We start from the raw sequence: 19,419 nt of genomic DNA on the forward strand, positions 1-19,419 counted from the left end.
AAGACCCGTTCTTCACCATCCAGCCTTCTGTGTCCTATGTCTGGGGATGCTATCATCAGGCAGTGGGGTAGACTCCTGAGGCCTCTGGGCTGTGGGCTCTCCAAAGCATCTTTCTGACCTGTGGGTGGCCAGTGTCTCTCTGTCATCACAGCCCCCTGACTCAGTGGGTGATCTGAGAACTGGTACCCATGTGGTGACAAAAACCACCTTTTAGGAACCTTTTAGAGCAACATCACTGGGGTGGGGTCAAATCACTGAGAACCTGGATATGGAGACAGCTGAGCCCCAGTGCCGACCCCTTATTGATTTGTGAGACTCTTGGGTCCCTCCTATAACTGGAGAATGGCCCCAAGCATGCCACCCTGCTCTGAGGTCACCAAGGACAGTGTGTGGTCCATGCAACATGATCGAGTTTCTTGAGAGGAATTCCTGGAGTTAGTGTAAATTTTTATTATCAGTGTTTTACGGCTCAAATGAATCTGAATGCTCTGACACGATAATAGAACCGTTAGGCAGAAAACATCCTAATCAATGGTATAAGTTTAATCTCTGAACCCTCTGGCTGAGGTGGGAGAAAGGGCTCCCTCCTCCTGTTAATTAGAAAATAAACCCATGGGGAATGAGAACCATCTTTTTTCCACGCCAGGCTGGGGCTGCTCTGATGTTATTCACCTTTGAGATCCAGGGCAGAAGGCTCTGGCTGCAATACTGAGCAAAGATGAAGAGTAACCATGGCCTCCTCTTCACTGATGTCTTGTCTGAGCCGCACACTAGTCAGAGCGCCAGCCCCTCTCACCACCTACAGTTGTCAACCCAGTTCTCAAGAGAGGAGCCTGGGGGGCAGGGAGTTCATGCCCGGGGTCCCATGGCTAGGGAATAGCAGAGCCCACTGGAGCTGAGCCAGGAGGTCCCATTCCAGGACCCAGTAAAGTCAGGATACACTCAGCTACTCAGATCTTGCCAGGGCAGAGCTGGAGAGCAGTGTGTAGGGATGCTCTGGGATGGCCAGTCGCCAAGAGGAGCACTACCATGCCCAGGCCTACAGTCACCTGGGCCTTCCTACATGCAGTCTAGTGCCTGGCTCGGGGTGTGGGAAGGTCAGAGATCCCCAGCCTGCCTTGTAGTGAGTGACATGCTAGTGTGAGAGTTACCCCACACAGCTCTGACTCTTGTATGGCTGTAAGGGGGATACCCTACAAAATCTGGGGATATAGATGAAATCTCAGGAAGAAAGTCAGAACACTGCATTTGAGTTTTATGAGTTGGATCTTTTTTCCCAGTGAAGAAGGGATAAAAGGGATCCTTGTGAGATAGAACAGGCCAATAGGCCAAGGCCCTGGGGCAGGGCTGCATGGTATCTGGAACAGCTCTCCCAGGACTCTTGGCCTCTGCCGTAGTGGGATGATGGGCACAAGTTGCCAGGAAGCATTATGGGACTTTCCTAGATTGGCCATAGCAAAGTTCTGCAAATTGAATGGCTTGAAACTTCTTGCCATAGTTCTAGAGGACAGACTCTGATGCCTGTGGCCCCTTTGACAGCTCAGGGAAGAGAGTCTTCCTACTTCCTGTTCTCATTGGCTTCCCCAGCAATGCCTGGTGCTCCCTGGCTTGTGGCTTCGTTAATCCAGTCTCTGTCTGTCTCCACCTGGCCTTCCCCTTCCCAAGATTCTCAGCCCTTGTGTTAATTCTTCTCTTGTGGTGGTCAGACTTTCAGTCAGTGTGACAAATCCCTGAGGATTTGAGAGGAAAGATTCATCTTGGCTCATCACATCTTTGGTTTCAGTCCAAAGTCGACTGGCTCCCCTGTAATGGGCGCAAAGCTGAACATCGTGGCCGGCAGCCCATGGTAAATCTGTGTTTCTCCCCTCATAGTGAGCGGGAACCAAAGCAGAGATGGGGAAAGGGAGGGTCGGGGACAAGGTCTCTCTTTCAAAAGCATGCCCCCTAGTGACCCACTTCCCCCAACAGACCCGATGTGCACAGTCCCACTGCATCCTGGTAGCCTATTGAAATTCTAAACCTATCAACGCACTACGCACTCATGAAGAAGAGCCCTCATAATCCAATCATTTCCCCAAACCCCTCTCTGGATGTGTCTGCCTCAGGAACCAAGCCTCCAAGCATGTGCTTGTCAGTGGGACATTTCCTGTCCAAACCATAATACCATAGGACCTTCTAACACGCGCTGGGAATTGAACCTAAGGCCATGCACATCCTAGGCAGTCCTCCACCGTTGAATTATATCCCTAGACCGTTTATTCATCAACTGAGACAGAGTCTCACTAAGTTGCCCAGGCAGGCTTTGAACTTTTTATCCTCTTATCTGGCTGTTGGGATTTGAATAAGAAGTGTTCCCCACTGGATCACGTATTTTCAAATACACTTGGTTTTTGAAAGCAAAAATGGCTTGGTTTCCCAGTTGCTGGCATTGTTTGGGGAGGTTATGGAACCTTTAGGAGGTAGAGACTTGTGGGAGGAAGTTCATCACTGGGGGCGGGCTGTGAGGGTTTATAGCTTCTCCCCACTTCCTGTTCTCTCTCTTTGTCTCTGCTTCTGGTGTGGGGATGAAACTTGATCTCTCTGCTTCCTGCTCTGGCTGCCATGCTTTTCGGGCCAGGGTGGATTTTCATCCTCTGGAATAGAGACGCTAAAATCAACCCTTAAGTTGCCTTTGGTCATGCATGGTAGTTTATTGCAGCAACCGAAAACGGATTAACATACAGGCCTGAGTCCCTAGGCCTGCACTACAACCTCTTCTAACACCACCCATCACGTAAAGCTAGTTCTGCTCTTGTGTGGCTTCCTCTTCATCGGTCCCATCAGCAGTGACTCTGTTTCCAAGTAAATTCACGTTCTGAAGTTCTTGGAAGGGTTTTTCTCAGGGGAGTGAGGGGGGTCACTCTTCAACCCAGGACAGTCATCACTTAGCCTTGTCCAGGAGACAACTTTATCACCACTCATGGCTTTAGGGAACCTCTGAAGACCACCACAGTGCTACCAGGCCTGGTCGTTCATTCACAAGGTGCTTCCAGAGCACCGTGTGAGCCCTGGGCCCTGTCCCCAGTGCTGGAGCTGTAGACAGCCCAGTCTAGCTCTCAGGCATCCCCACTAGTCATGCTTCTCTGTGGCATCTTTTGGCTGGCTGTCCAAGGGGCCCAGCCCGAGGGAGCCTGCTGGGTGATGGGGTCAGGCACATGCTCCTCCTTCCTTCCCTAACTGGAGCCCTGCCACCCCACTTACAATTCCCCCAGGGCTGTGTCGAGGCTAGGTTACGCTGGCTGCCCTGGTGGCCAGGCCCCCCTAATCAGATTAGATGTGTATTCAAACAAATTGATGATCCGTTCCATTAGATGCTTTTGAACACGCTTTCTGAGCGAGAAATTCATCCAGCTGCAGCTGCGGAGGCCGTGGTAGAACTGATTGTTGCACCCTCCCGGGCTCCTGGCGTCAGAAGTTACTGGCTCCTGAAGGTCATTGGCAAGGATTAGATTAAGGAGGGCAAGAGCCTTCTTTCCTGGCTAACAAAGCACTTGGCACACGGGCGGCAACGGGCCAAGTGGGGGGGGGGCATCTGCCAGGAGACGGGGAGGGGCATTGATTAGCATCTCATTTATGGGCGAGCATCAGGAAAGTGGGGGGCAGAGAGTGCTCAAGGCCCTGGCTTGGATGGGGCAGGAGTGGGCAGGCAGGTGTGCCAGATGTGGAGTGGAGGTGAGGAAAACAGATGGGCGTCTGGGTCCCATGCAGAGAACACCTGCTGTGCCTCCTCTGCACCGTGAACTCCCCGAACATTCTCCTGGAGAGCAGGGAGCAGCAGAGCCCCAGCAGCATCTTCTTGGGCTATGAGGGTCTCTTCCTGAGCCCATACCTAGACAGAGCCCAGGCTTGGTACTAACCCCTCCACACCCCATATATAAATATCTGGGCTTCCGTGCCCGAAAGACCTGTACAGTCACAGACATTGTGGGGGAAAGCCCCATAAAGACTTATACAAGCCTAGCCTGCCTCTCCCCAGACCTGAGTTAGCTTAAAACCATAGAGTTTGGAGGCTTGAGGGGAGTGGGGGGCAGGGGGGGGGCTGCCCTGAGCCTTAGCTCTCTTTCTGACCTGAAGCTCTCCTCAGGTACTCACCAGCCAGGTTTCATGCATGCAGGCTTCCAAGCCAAGCAGCCCTCTGGGAGGCCGTGGAGGTCAGGATAGAGGGTGATAGACCAGCAGGTGCAGGAGAGAAACTGGTGAGTCCCCAAACCACAGCCTCCTATGACCCAGGCACTCCAGGGTCACTTGCTGGCTTGTCTGAGCTCTTATCAGGAGTCTGGGAGGAAGAAGTAGTTGAGGGCGTTCAGAGCTGGAAGAGAATTTGTTTCATTCAGTGGCTTTGGAAACTTGCTCTGAAGGGCAGAGGGAGGTCCTTTGGCCAATTAGAGCCTGGCAGAGGCCTTACCCGGCTTCCCTTTCTGCCTCTAGCCAGTATTCCCAGCAGGAACGGCTCCATGGGAGTCCCAGGCCAGGCGGGGAAGCCCCTGAAGGATGAGGCAGAGGGAGCCTGGCCAATCAGAGGAACGACGATATTATTTCGCAGAGGGGCTGGAGGAAGGGTCAGATTAAGTTGAGATTAGCTTCTGTGTGGAGCCATTCAGCCTTCAACCTAGCGTCTAAGGGTGACAATGAGGGTATTTAGTGGCAGTGTCCAGAGGAAATGGCAGTCAGGGCCTCCTGGCCTGACACAGGAAATTAGAAGGAAGTCGGCACTAAGACCGGTGGCCAGCCTCTCAGGAGCAGGGATGCCCCCGCTGTGTGACAACCCTGAATCCCACACAGAGGCCCTGTCCTTCCCCTGCCCTCAGTACAGCTGCCCCATAACTGTCTTCACTGCACACATACACTCACGGGGGCTCGTGGATGCATGCATCCGGCCGTGAGTGAGCAACATGTGCCAGGATCCACAGCACAGAAAGGACAGAAGGGGGCAGAGTGAAGAAACAGCGCATGTGTACACACGGGCGTACACACAGACACACAGGACACACGGTCACACACTAACAAGACACCCGCCACCAGTCCGCTTCCCTAAATGCTTCACTCCTTAGGGAAAGCCCGTCGGTGTGCAGCAGATACATCTTTAACCCAAAGGGCTGGAGGTCGGAGCTCAGTCGGTAGATTGCTTGTCTGCCATGCACAAAGCCCACGATCCCGGTACCACACCAGGCATGGTGCTGCAGGCATGGTGCTGCAGGTGTGGTGCTGCAGCCGTGGTGCTGCAGCCGTGTGCTGCAGCCGTGTGCTGCCTGCCTGCAACCCCAGCACTGTGGAGGTGGACGCAGGAAGATTAGAAGTTCAAGGTCATCCTGAGCAACAGAACAAATCTGAGGCCGGCTTGACTTGAGATGAAACCCTGTCTGTAAATAAATAAGATTTGACAGCTTCTGTACGCGGCAGTAGCAGATTCTGTAAATGACGCAGTGGTGGCTCTCAGTGGTTGTTCCAGGGCCCCTGTCACGGAGCAGTCCCATGCTGGATACAGTCCTCCTTTTGCCCGGTACCCTCTGCATCAGCATACAGGTATTTTCAAAACTTTCAGTGTCCCAGCTCTGAGAGGCTGCCATCCCATACACGCCTAAGTGGAGACCGCGGGAACTGTCTTCAGAGAGCTGGAGGAACGGGAACGGGAGGGCTGTCGTAGAACTGTCAAGCTGTGCTCAGTCAATAGCACACCAGGTCACAGCCCCATGAGGAGCGTGACCCCTCTGGGCACCTGTTCCCTGCGCACAAGTCCATTGGATCTCACACTCTCACACCCTGGAGGGGTGGAGGAAGGAGTATCCTCTTGTGACTTAGTTTACCTGCTTCATGAAGAGGTGAAGCATCCCCACTCTCCTTCCCTCTGAGCTGTTTTCACCCTCTACCCATTGCTACCGGCCGTTTAATATTATGGATTTGTAAAAACTTTTTTTTTTTTGAGGCAGGGTCTCAAAATCTAGCCTTGGCTGGATTGAACTCACTCTGTAGACCAGGCTGGCCTCGAACTCATAGAGATCCCCCTGCCTCTGCTTCCCAAATGCTAGGATTGAAGGCGTAATACTGTACCCAGCTGAGCACATTTTTTTCTCCAGGCAACTTAGATCTCTGTCTGTGATAAGTGTCGAGAATATCTTCCCCCAGTCTGTCATGTGTCGCTGCTTTTGATGTGTGGGTTTTCTCTTCCCTCTGAAGAATTTTCGTAGAGTTGAAGGCATCGTCTGTCTCCTGACCGTCTGGAGCGCTCGTGGTACTTAGAAAGTGCTTGGCAGGAACTTAACTCCACCAGCATTGTGTATTTTTAAACTTTTGTGATTTCACCCCCCCCCCTTAGTTCTTTTAGAATTTCATTTTCATGATTAAAACATCAATCCCTCTAGCATTTATTTTGAGGTAAAGTGTGAGGAAGACAGTCAGTTTTATATTTTTTTCCCACATGGCTCCCTGGCAGTTCCAAAGCCATGTGCTGAGTAACTGATCCTTCCCGCCCCTCACCCCCACCTGGATTTGCAATTCTGCTTTCATCGTACATTAAAAGTCCTATTATGCATTTGGGTTTATTTCTAGGATTCAAGACCATCCCTTCATCAAAATAGTCATAAAGACCACACTGTCTAAGTGACTGCTGCTCTCTCTTACGCTTCGGGATCTGGGCTAGTCTTTCCCCATGGTCCAGACTCTTTCAAAAGGTTGTTTTCGTTTGGGGTTTGGATGTGTTTTGCTTTGTTTTTGTTGCCAGTTTGTTTGTTTTGTTTGTTTTTAGCTTTTTAAAAGAAGATTTTTACAAATTTTAGATTATGTGTCTTGTGTGTAGGTGCAGGTGGGTGCAGGTACCCCATGGTCCAGAGGCATCAGGTGCCCCCTGGAGCTGGAGTTACAGACAGTCAGGAGCTGCCCAACACAAATGACAAGACCCAGAGCTGGGTCCTGTGCAAGCACAGCGCATGCTCTTAACTGTTGAGCCATAGTTCCAGACCCAGTTTTTAATCTATTTTTGTGGTTGTTTTTATATGAATTTTAGGGTGACTTTGTCTCATTTTGTAAAAATGGGGTAGACCGGGAGCAAGATGGATCAGTGGGTACCAGCTCTTGCTTCTCAAGCCTGATGGACGAGTTTGATCCCTGAGCCCATGGTGGAGGAAGAGACCCAACTTCCACAAGGGGACCTCTCACCTCTACAGCATGTGCACTGTGGCACGTGAACACCTGCCCACGCACTCATATGATCATTATCATCGCCGTTGTCGATTTAAATCTTTTTTGAAAAAGTTGGGGGGAGGGCATTCAAAATGAGGAAAGGTTTGGGAGAATGATGTGCTCACAATGTTGATTCTATTTACCGGGGATTCTCTGTGCAGTTACCCCTTCTCATTGCAGGAGGCTCACGGGTCTGTGGTGAACATAGAGTTCCTCAGGGTGAGCGCTGCCTTGTCTGAAAATGAAAGCAGAGGAGACCTGCCATCACCTCTGACAGAGTACTGGAGTTTCTCACAGTCACGATGTGCCCATCCGTGGATGGGACCCATAGGAGCAATCGCTGTCCCTTCTTAAGCATCTGCCGGCTTCTAGTCTGTGCTTATTACTTTATTTAATTAGTGCTCTGTGCTCATTTAGTCTCCATGGTAAACTTGTCCCCAGCTTACAGCTAAGGAAACTGAGGTCCAGAGGTTAAGTAACTTCCAAAGCCTACGGTCTCTATGTTCCTGTGAACTCATATGCAAACAGGAAGCAGATGTCCATGTACAGATATTCAGGGTGGGGGCAGATGTGCCCAGATACTCATAGATGTGTCAGGTACACATGTAGACATAGGTGTACCGGCATATGTACATGCGCACGCATATGCACAAACACACACAAGTCACAGCTCATAGCTAGCCATCCTCTCATGGACCGCACCCCAGCTCCCAGCCAGCTCCTACTTTCAGATGCACTTGGGACCCCCTGGTGCACGCCCCAATGTTTTCTCTGAATGGAGGCTGCTGTGGGATGTCTTTTTGTACACTGTGAATATGTGTTGCTCTGACTGGTTGATAAATAAAGCTGCATTGGCCTATGGCGGGGCAGGATAAGGTTAGGTGGTGCATTCAGACTGAAGATGAGATGAAGCAGGGTGGAGTCAGGGGAGAAGCCAGCCCACCACCCAAGGAGCAACAAGATGCCAGCAGACTGGTAACGCCATGGCCACATGGTAATACATAGATTAATAGAAATGGGTTAATTTAAGATGAAAGAGCTAGCTAGCAAGAAACCTGCCATAGGCCATACAGTTTGTAAATAATATTAAGTCTCTGAATGATTATTTTATAAGCAGCTGCAGGACTGTGGGGCTGGGTGGGACCATGGGGCTGGGCAGGACTGGAGAAACGTACCACTGCAGGAGCCTCCCTCCCAGGATCCCTGTACCCACCCAGAGGGCAAAGAGCACCACCACAAGGGTGACCTCAGAGCAAGGGCCTGGGGACAGGCACCTCAGTCCCTCTGTGTCACCTCAGGAGGATAACATGAGAGGAGGGATGGGGAGGACCATGGCAGGGCCTGGTACCCAGCAGGTGCTCAAGCACGGTCTCCCTCCCCTTTCTTCCCCCAGGTCCATTATCTCCAGCAACTACTGGAATCAAACCATCCAAGTATGAGGTATTTGCCCAGGTTGTCCATTTCTGGGGCCTGGGCAGTGAGCTGGTAAATTCAGAGCTGGAGCAAGTGGCCCATGAGCAGGCCCACACAGGCTGGGTGTCTAGGTGCATAGTGTGTGTGTGCTTGCATGTGTTCAAACACACCCGCCACCCTCCTCCTCCTCTCACAGTGCTGGCTCTGAGTCAGCCCACATCCAAGGAAGGGATTTAATCACGCGGGGCTGGGAATGTTATTGTTTTAAAACAAATGAGCAATGACAGCCTCAAACAGAGGGTTTTTAAAAACGCCATTCAAAGGGCTCTTGAATGCTGCTGAAGAATATGAATGCGCCTTTGAAGTGAGAATGTGCCCATTTGTTAAGCTGAGGGCAGCACTGGCTGCCTCCTGGGGTGGCAAGTCACTTTCCCTGGCAAACAGGTACCCACTGGCCTCTCTTTACCCAGCTGGCCATGGCCCAGAACCCCAGAGGCACAAGCACCTCTGGAAGGACTCCGCTTTGGTCATCTGAAAGAGGCACCCTTTCAACAGCTCAATCTGTTTTTGAGATGGGGTCTCATGTAGCCCAGGCTGGCTTCACTCACCAGCTATTATGTAGTCAGGGGTGCCCTTGGACTGCTGACCCTCCTGCCTCCGCCTCTTCAGCGCTGGAAAGAGAGGCATGCATCACCGTGCCTGGTTTGTGCTGTGCTGCAGATCAAAACCGGAGGCTCCTGCATGCCAGGCAAGCATCGGGCAAGCATGCTACCAGCAGAGCTGCGTTCCCAGCCCCCTCAACTGCTCTGGAGGCAGAGTGTTCACAGGACAGCTGCAAAGAAAACCAAAGAGACCTTTGAAAGGGCCTTTGGCAGTCCTTGCTCCCCAAGCTACCCTGAGGCTTGTCCTCTGGGGCAAGAATTCAAGGAAGAGTCCCCTCCCTCAAGCTGTGCGACTTACGCACTCATAAGATTAGGTATATAAGTGGAGTACAAGGTTATAAGGTTTAGGGGTGCTACATACGGAGCAGGGCCACTCGGCTGGTCCCCAAGAGCCTATTGTAACTCTTACTGAGGCACACAAATCAGTGCTTGAGCCCAGGTGAGATCTGGAAACAAAAGTGAGCCTGACCGTGAATGGTCCATGCCGGTTAGACCTGGGGTGAGAGGAGACCCAGGACCAGAGATCCCGTGGCCCAACCTGGTGTGCAGAGAGGCCCAGTACAGAGCCCTTCCAGCCCAATGGGACAGGTCCTTCCTCCTCTTCCTTTCCTTTGCCCCCTTCCTTAGTCCCAAAGCAGACCGGCAAGGGCTTTAGGTGCTTTCCCAGTTCTAGGCTCTCAGGGGAGCAAGGACTCTGACCCAGGCCAGCACTGGGATGTCAGTGTCCATCCCTGCACAGATGCCCACTTAGAACTAGATAACCCCATGTGGGGCATCGGTCCCCAGGGGAAGGCCTAGGCCAGCACTGTGACAATCGTTATTTCACTGTACCCACTGTTTCTCTTGTATCCATGGATGGGGAAACTGAGACTCTAGAGAGCCAGAGCTTCCCCTCCATCATGCAGCTGGCCAGTCCTGGGGTGGATACAAGGCAGCGGTCTGTAGATGCTGCTAGAGCCCCTGCCACTGGCCTGGAGGTGGGGACGCCCTCACTGCCCTGCTGGCCACGTCCTATGTGGCTCTAATCGCTTGGGACCCATAGGCAGCTTGTGGATTTAGGCTGGGAAGGTGGGATCTGACCCTGTGTCTGCCACTGAGTGCTGTGTGGAAGGTCCTGAGTGCCTTTGGGGACTCTCTAGATGAGCTGTAGGGGACTCTCCATAGCACACTTCCTCAGGCTGTTGATACCTGGACCAGGACAGAAACCCTGAGTCTGAATCTCACCTTGTACTCATCCGCTCCTTTAAGCCCTGGTCCAGCTACCTCCTCCAGGGAGGTTAGCCCTGCTTCCCCAAAGGAGGTAGCTGGTCCTGTGGTTTGGATTGTTCCTCTCTGCCATGTGACCTTCAACACGTTCTGAAGACCAGGCCTCGCTGTGCCCTTTCTGAAAACATACCCCATATTCCCTGGAGTCATAACATCACTATGAGGATCAAATGAGCACATGTGGAACCTTCTAGAATAATAGAGCCTGTGAGGACTAGGACCTCTGTTGATATTCTTACCAGATGTTGACATCTGCCCACAACGTTGCTCCATTCCAAAGGCTGGTGATGCAAAGGCAGGCTGGGGGCTCCTCTCCCCCCTCCTCCCAACACCCTGGTCTAATCCCACCCCCCACCTCTGTCCTCTTCCCCTCCATCCTGAGCCATTTGCCTGAGCAGTCTGAGTCTGGGGAATGAAGCACATTACTCCTTTTGAAGGAGCTCTGAGCTTTCATGCTCCATGCAGCTGAGCCCGGCCAGACAGGTGTATGACTCTGCAGGACAGGGCAGCAGCTACCTGGACCCACATCCACAGCCTGGGCAGCCAGAATGGGGAGGCTGAGGCTGACTGACTGGCTGGCTGGAGGCCAGCAGTCTGGTGGCAGAGGGGCTCACTAAATAGACCCTACCTTTGAGGTGCTTTCCAGCTTCAGAGAGGGACCCTTCTATGACTTGAATCTTGTGTCACCTCCATTCCGTGTTTTTCTTTTTCCTTTGTGTGTGCATGTGTGTGTTGTGCCCGCACATGTATGTGTGCACGTGCACTCACCCATACGTGGACATGTAGGCTAGAGGAGGGCATCGAGTACCCTGCTGTGACTCCCTGCCTTGTCCTCTTCAGACAGGGTCTCTCATTAGCCTGGAGCTAGGCTGGCATCCAGCCAGCCCCAGGGATCCTTCTGTCTCCACCCCCCCAAGAGTGCTGGGGTTATAGCATGTGTGCGTGGCACAGCCTGAATTTGTATGTGGGGTGCTGGAGACTGCAGCTCAGGTCCTCATACCTGCACATCAGCTGAGCCACCCCACCCACCCACCCAGCCACCCACCCACCCACCCACCCCTACCCTCCACCCCCACACCACAGCTCTGAGGCAAAGGATGAGAACTGGACAAGACTCCCAAAGCGGGAGGGGACCAGAAGTGATGGAAGTTGGGGAGGGTGGAGCGGAGGCAGAGGCTGGCTAGAGAGTCGAGTATGTGGGCAAGGCTTTGCTTGGTAGGGGAGGATGCTGAACGCCAAGCGCTGGAGTCAGGCTGACCCGAGTTCAGGTCCTTCTCAGGGTATGAGCTTGGGCAGGTTACCCAGCAGTCCCTGCTCTGTCTGCCGTGGGTGTCCAGGGGGCCAGCACATGGCGCTGAGCACGTGCTAACTGGTGGCTCTGTACCCTGTTTCCCACAGATGATGTGCCACCGTACTTCAAGACAGAGCCAGTGCGCACCCAAGTACATCTGGAGGGGAACCGCCTGGTGCTCACGTGCATGGCTGAGGGCAGCTGGCCGCTGGAGTTCAAGTGGTTACACAACAACCGAGAGCTGACCAGGTTCTCGCTGGAGTACAGGCAAGTCGTCCCCTCCCGTCCGCGTGGAGCTAGCCACCTCCCTCTCCTGAGAAAGGAGGGTGGGAGACGTGGGTACATAACACTGACCACAGGCTCCCGTGCAATACTCCTGAGAGGCTGGGACTGCCCTGCTCTGGAGTTGACACCCTACCCTGGGGATGCCCGCACTGGATGGCTGAGTGGTAGGCCTGGGTGTTCCCGATAAAACTCTAGATGGGGCAGAGATGATATTGGGGTGTAACCAGTGCCTTCCTCGCCCCCCCCCCACTGGAAAGAACCCCACCCTCTCTAGAAAGTTCTACTGAAGGAGGCTGGACTCAATGGAATAGGACATGTAGCAATTAGGAGGAGACAGGTCTTCCGGGGATCGTGGAGATGGGACATGAAGTGAGGCTGTCCTGAGTATTGGACTTCATGGCTCCTCCCTTCCCTCACTGTGGCCGAACAGGGACAAGCAGGGAGTGAGAACATGGGGTGGGCACAGTTGGATTTGTCATGATGACTTTTGCCGCCAGGAACACGTCTGAGGGACCCTCCCGCAGTGGAGCCTGTCCTCTGCTTGTGTGCTGGCCCTGCAGAACAGGGACGAGGTGCTCCCTCCTCCCACGCTTATCCTCCCATCTCTGCCTTTCTCATTGGCTCCCAGCCCCCTGCCTGTGATTAATCCCCAAGCCCGATGTGCATAATCGGTTTTGTTGGGGAAACAAGATTGTCCTGCCCTGGGGACGCTGATACAAATCTGTCACCAGGGATGAGAATGCAAATGAGAAGAGGGGGGGTTCACCACTGGAACATCTGCCCATCCTCTCCCGATAGTCGTCCTTTCCATTATGAAGCAAGAAGGCCAGAGTCTGGGGTGACCTCCCTTCTCAGTCTGTGACCTTATGCTGGCTCAGCTGGTGCAGGCTGACCATATCAGCCAACAAGGGAGGAGAAGAGGCCACATCATCTCCTCTATGGGGTGTGGGTGGGGAACACTGGACCAGGAAGCAAGAGATCGCTTCCATTGCCAGCTAGTCTAGACAGGAATCTCCTACAAGGAGGCCAGACGGACCTCTCCAAGCAGCCTCCATGATGACTTTTATCTGGGGACCTGGAGCCATTTCTGACTACCACATGGCATTGTTGGGAACAGTTGACAGTGTGTGAAGAGCCCCTACATCCTCTTTGGTGGGATCTTAACTGAATGGGGTACCAAGAGCTTTCCAGGAACGTATTGTGAGTACTGGTTTAGAAGCAGCCTCCTGCTTGCCCTTGACTGGGAAGCTGGAACAGGACCCTGGAGGAAGAGGCTTTGCTCCCTAGCTGGATCAGAGCCCCTGTGTGGTACCCTGTACTGCCGGGACTCAGGTGGGTGCCACTCAGCAGCAAAGCCCAGTTCGGATCAGGGATTGTGGTTTTTTTTTTTTTTTTTTTTTTTTTCTGTGTGTGTGTGTGTGTGTGTGCGTGCATGTGCATGACAGCAGATGTGCACATGTGTTCACGTGTGTCTGGAGGTTAGAAGATAACTTCAGTTCTTCCTTGGGTGCTATCTCCTGTGCTTTTTGAGATAGGTGTCTCACAGGTCTGGAACTTACCAATTCAGCGAGGCAGACAAGTGAGCCCTAGGGACCTGCCTGCCTCTACTTCCCCAGTACTAGAATTACAGGTGCATGCCGCCAGGCCAGATGTGGAGGAAACAGAAGTGAGTCCCGAGGTTCAAAGTCAGGTTCTCGCGTTGGCACCGTGAGCATTGTGCCAGCTAAGCTATTCCTTCAACACCTCAGCACTGTCAACGATCGGCTTTGCTCTGCGATGGAGTGGGCTGTCCTTGGAGATGGTTCTTGGCCTCCGCAGCGTCTAGGGGGCAGTCGGGACCCAACTACTGCAGATGGTAGCCATGCACGGTTGCACAGGTCACCAATCCCAGCCCTTGGGAGCCTAAGGGCAGGAGAATATTGAGTCTAGGACCAACCTGAGCTACCTAGCAAGTTTCAGGCCAGCCTGGGATAAAGGATGTAAAGGATGAGATGAAACCCTGTCTCAAAAACAAAACACGCATACCCCCCCAAAAAAAAAATATTGTCAGTGACAATAATGATGATGATAATCACGGTCAATGAAGAAAGGATTCATACAGGGTCGGCATGATGATGTATGCTCCGGGATAATGTCACTGGATTCTGCCAGCAAGCCAGTGAGTTTCACAGATGCACAAACTGGAGCTTAGAGGGGTTCAAGGGCACACCCAAGGTCAGCTGTGTCAGCCGAGCCTCAACAATAAGCTATAGAGATTGGGGATGGCTCGGGGGGTAAGAGCACTTACAAGCCTGGCCACCTGAGTTGAGTTTCTCAGAACTCACGTAAAAAGCCAGATGTGGCGGTACACATCTGTAATCCCAGCTCTCTTACAGCGAGGTGGTGGGAGGTGAAGACAGGAGATCAGGGGCCGGCTTGCCTGGAGTGTGTGGTGAAATGGTAGAAAACAGTAAGAGAGACCCCACTTCAGAACAAGGTAGAAGGGGAAACGGACTCCCAAAAGTTGTCCTCTGACTTCCACGTGTGCTGTGGCTTGCTCACATGCATGCACAGCACACCCATACAAACATTTTATCTTTTAAGATTAGCTGTGTGACTCCAGAGCTGAAATCCTTTTTCATCCACCACCCTGCCTCTCAAGGAGAAAGGATCGCGGCAATTGTTTCCTTAATGTGTATCCTTAGCAATCTTTCTGCTAACTGTGCTCTGCAAATTCTAGAAAACAAAGCAGTGGGGGAATGCAAATATCCCAGTTTATAACTGTGTTGGGTGGAAGTCATCCAGGGGAAATAAATGAGCTTCCACTCGGGGAGTACATCCCTTCGCTTGGCCGCTGCGGGAACGCCGGCTTTCGTGGCATGGTGGCAGTGAGATACTTGAATGGGAAGCTGGTTCAGATGGCCAGTTCATCAAACACTGGCTGTGAGTGTGAGTTAGGGCTCTGCTCCTCCATGTGACCTTAGCACTCTTCATGGTTGGCTTCCAGTGGCATCTCCTGGTCTCATGCTGATTCCCTGGTTCCATCTAGGGTAGACACTGCCAGCAAGCCAGACACTTTATGGGTCTCCAGACACTTCCTGCATGTTCTTTTTCTCTTGTCTTTGTCCAGACTCTCCCAGCCTTCCTAGCCCCATCCAAGTGACTTTCAGAAAGCCTGATTTTGTCTGTGTGTGTGTGTGTGTGTGTGTGTGTGTGTGTTTGTGACTCTCTTTCCCTTTCATTCCCTCTCTCTCTATCTCTCCATCTCTCTGTGTGTATCTGTCTCTCTCTGTATTTCTCTCTCTCCCCCCCCTCCCTCCCCCCCACATGCCTCTCCTCTACCCTTTGACTATTATATTCCATGATATCTTGCCTTCTGAAAATGTATATAGAACACTATGAACAGACCACAGGACTAAGGTAAGAACCTTGACAACATTGATAATTCCAGGGACCTTGGGTCTTTGAACCCAGAGCCTGACATCTCCTGGCCCTCTTCTCTATGGACTATTTTGCCATCCCTACCTCTGGGTACAGCTTCATTCCAACACAGTGAGTAACCCTAGGGAGTCCAGGGGTGGCAAGTTATGACTGTTTTGAGTAGGACTTCCTGAGAAGCTTTCCTTAGGAAATTGTAGAAAAGGATCAGATTGGGCAAACTCAGATCATCTCCAACCCATTACAATGGGCAGTAGTAGCATGCCACCCTGGCCAGGCCTGTACCATGTGCACCATTGCTTGTCATCCCCCCCCACTCCAGCCATGAGGTAGTAAAGGAGGACAAAAGTCAGCGGAAGTGGGGAGAGGGTGATGGGCAGATAGAAGCTGCCAGTTTTCGCTACACTCCACCCCCATGCCCAGTGGGGGCCTGGCCATAGTTAGGTGCTTTTTCTGACGTTTCTGTTTTCGATTTTGAAGTTTCAAATTAGGAAAATGGTAGATAGCATGATATCCATGAACACATGCACACATCTTACCCTTCACCCATCACTCAGTATGGCCCCTTCTCTCTCCACATGCATCCGTGTGTATGCGCACTGTTTTTGCTCAACTGTTTAAGGCTTGGTTGTGGACTTCACATGGCTTCACTGTTAGGGAATATTTCTTCAGGACAAACTCTTCTACAGAACTGACATGGTGGAGACAGAACATGGATACAGTTCTGCCACCTTTAGTGTGGTTCATGTCTGGGTTTCTCCATTTGCTTCATCTAGCAGCGCCTCCCCTAGCCCAGGGTCCTTCATGGCCATTCCATTTTCATTTGATACAGGACACAGTCAAGGAGGAGCACACTTGGCATCTCACTGTCCTGACTCTCCCCCACCCCGAACTTAACTGGCGTGGATATACGTGAGACACCAGCCAGTTTTACCAGATTTCCCCAGAGTGGATTTTCCAGTTGGATTGTCCTGTACACATTCTCATTTGGGCAATGTGATATAGATGTGGCCTGGAGACCCAGCCATCGGGTTGTCCCCTTTCCCTTTTCCCCTTCTTACCCGAGTACTCATCAGGATCACATGATGCAGTGTAGATAGACGGCCACTAACATCTCACACCTCTCTGATGACTGTTCTGCAAGGGGACTTCTAGTCTTTCACAAACTCAGCATGTAGGGAGTGTATGTGTGTGTGTGTGTGTGTGTGTGTGTGTGTGTGTGTGTGTGTGTACTTACACCAAGGCAGTCCTATGCATCTACGTACAGTCATGCATTCCTTAATGTCCAGGATGTGTTCGGAGAAATTTGTCCTTGACAATTGTGTCATTATGAGCACATGAAAGTGTAAACATACAGAAGCATCAATAGCAAAGAGTCTATTGACGTGGCCTCGTGACTCAATCAGGAGACACGATGAACAATACTGCCGGCATAATAAGGCACACCAATTTACAATACCTTGGTTTCATTAGCAGACAGAGAGCACGTGAAAATAATGATAAAAAGTATTGTGTGGTAAATTTATAACCCAGCCCTCCAGTCCCTTCTCGTCTAGCATGTTCTGCTCATAATTCAGAGGGTAAGATTTTGTGTGGCTTGAGACACATCAGCACAGGCACACACGGTGCATTCCATGCTGGGACATTATGATGGCCACTGTGTCACTGTACAGCCAGATCTTTTTAGCTCTATTATATCTTACAGATGGCTACCATAGCTGTGGTCCATGGCTGACTTCATTATTGCTGTTATATGGTTAGTCTGGTCTTGCTGGTGAGCAGATCCATGCCCATCTCTAGGGGCAGAAACTTGGGAGTTGGCAGCAGTGGGCTAATGCCCTGACTGGTTCTATGATCTTGGGTAGCATTAGCCTCCCTGACTCCATTGTCTTCTCAGAGCAATGCAAAGTGCTGGTCACCCTAGAGGAGTCCATGATTCTACAAGTCAACCCCCCTCCCCCCCATGTAATAGACGTGTAGTAAATAGTGCTGTAAGGGATAACTTATAAGTTATCCCTTATAAGTTACTTATAAGTATCCCTTATAAGATACTTATAAGTTGTCTGTCTCCATATAGAACCATGGGACAGATCTGATAACCAAGCCGACATAACTCAGGGTTCAGATGGACCTATCTCCTCCTCCAACACCTAGTGCTCTGCGCACCTGTTCCAACCTCACTGTCATGGCCCAGAGACCTTTTTAGAAGGACCCCACAGTGACAAGTGTTGGGCTGGCTCCGTGTTGGGGACAGACCTTTGTTCATTTTGAACCCACCCTTGGATTCTGATTCAAAAAAATAGCATTCAGGTGGAAAGGTGGCCCTGGGCTACAAAGCGAATCTTAAGAATGAGATCACACTTCTCACAGGTGTGTCGAAGTGCCAGGGAGACCCTCCCAGAGGTTACAGCCCTTCGACTCCCCCCTCCCCACCAGCAGAAGTCCAGTGTTTTCCAAAGTGTTGGCTTGATGGTGACATGCTGTGGAACTAGGAAGAGGCAAGATACTCTTCTAGATCAAAATGGTCTAGTGTGTCTGGGAGTGTACAAGAAGGGGTCACTTCAATCTCATGGGCACAGCTTTCAGTTATGGGGGGCCTGTCTGTAGGGGTCTCTGTACTTTGCAAACGATGTACAGTGACAAAGTCATCAGGCAGATTATTCTGTGTCGTGGTGGTGAGACGTAACTACTTTCACACTTCAATAAGAAGAAAAGAATCTGATGAGACTGAAATCCCATGTACACACATACTGATTTCCCACACGTAGGTAACCGGCTATGCCCACGTTCAGAGGACAGCCTCAGTCTAGCAAAACTGGCAGTGCCAGCCAGAGACTTCGCATTGAGCATCTCACAGCAGCCCTGTGGGCTGAGTGGTATGACTCTTAGGCACTCATTCTGCAGACACGGAGTCTGGAACTCAGATGGGAAGTCCGAGGTCCACGAGTGTGTTGTCTTTCTTGTACAAATCCTCACAGGCTTTCTAATTAGACCTCTTCTGTCCTCTACCCCATGACTGGTTGCCCTTCTGTCCCAATGGGATAAAAAACAAAGACCTCTTCTGAGGGGTCAGGACCAGGAGCCGAAGGCTGTTCCAGCCGGAAAGAGCCAGCATAGAAGAAAAGCCAAGGGAGCTGAGCCTCTGGCCAACCCTACAGCTCTGCTGACATCCCTAGGGAGGGAACTATGAAATCCGGGAGCTCAGAGTAGCCTCAGGGGTGGGGAAAGGCCCCTATGTGCTGGCCCCATGAGAGGCACAAGGCAGGGGGATGTGCACACACAGACAGCATGGAGAGCCTTTGAACCTCTTCAGAGAAAAAGGTGGCGGGAGCAAGCTTGGCAGGCCAGGCGACCCAACTGTGTCCCTCCCTCCTCCACCAGCCCTATCTAGCCTCCTCTTAGAAGTGAGAGACACTGGCAGAAGCAGCAGCCGAGAAGAGAGGCCACCTGGACTCCTAGCGGGGTGGGTGGCTGGAACCAGGAAAACCTTTGTTGGTAACAACTCCAGGACATCAGCTGACTCTGCCTTACAACTAAGAATTGCCGGCAGCTCCCCCAAGATCACACAGCAGTCTTTAGAGAGTCTTGTTTCTCTGGTAATCTTTTGGACCCCAAACCTACATCCTCCCTCTCCCCGTTCCATGCTCTGCCACCCCCCAGGGGGTGAGGGGGACTTGTCCTTCCCAGGATAAGGCCACTTGCAAGTCCCAGCCTTTTGAGTACGATCCCAGTCAGCCATGTAAATTTACAGTGCAGAAGATGTGTGCTCCTGAGGACGCTCGGCCAGAGTTAACCCCAGGCCCAGGCCTGCTCTAAGCACCTCCTGTCTGTCTGTCAACTCTCATTAACCAAAGCTCCAAACCAAACGGT

General features: G+C 51.8%; 1 protein-coding gene across 2 annotated transcripts in view; it reads left to right on the top strand.

Moving 5' to 3' along the window:
- Positions 1-19,419, top strand: part of Sdk2 (sidekick cell adhesion molecule 2) — a 287,113-nt gene that overhangs the window by 114,674 nt on the left and 153,020 nt on the right. For both annotated transcript variants that reach the window (XM_028865305.2, XM_028865306.2), the window contains exon 2: positions 11,955-12,114. In XM_028865305.2, coding sequence (XP_028721138.1) covers positions 11,955-12,114 — 160 coding nt within the window. The remainder of the gene's footprint in view (positions 1-11,954; positions 12,115-19,419) is intronic.

Source organism: Peromyscus leucopus, chromosome 8b (genome assembly GCF_004664715.2).
Source record: "Peromyscus leucopus breed LL Stock chromosome 8b, UCI_PerLeu_2.1, whole genome shotgun sequence".
Taxonomy (NCBI): domain Eukaryota; kingdom Metazoa; phylum Chordata; class Mammalia; order Rodentia; family Cricetidae; genus Peromyscus; species Peromyscus leucopus.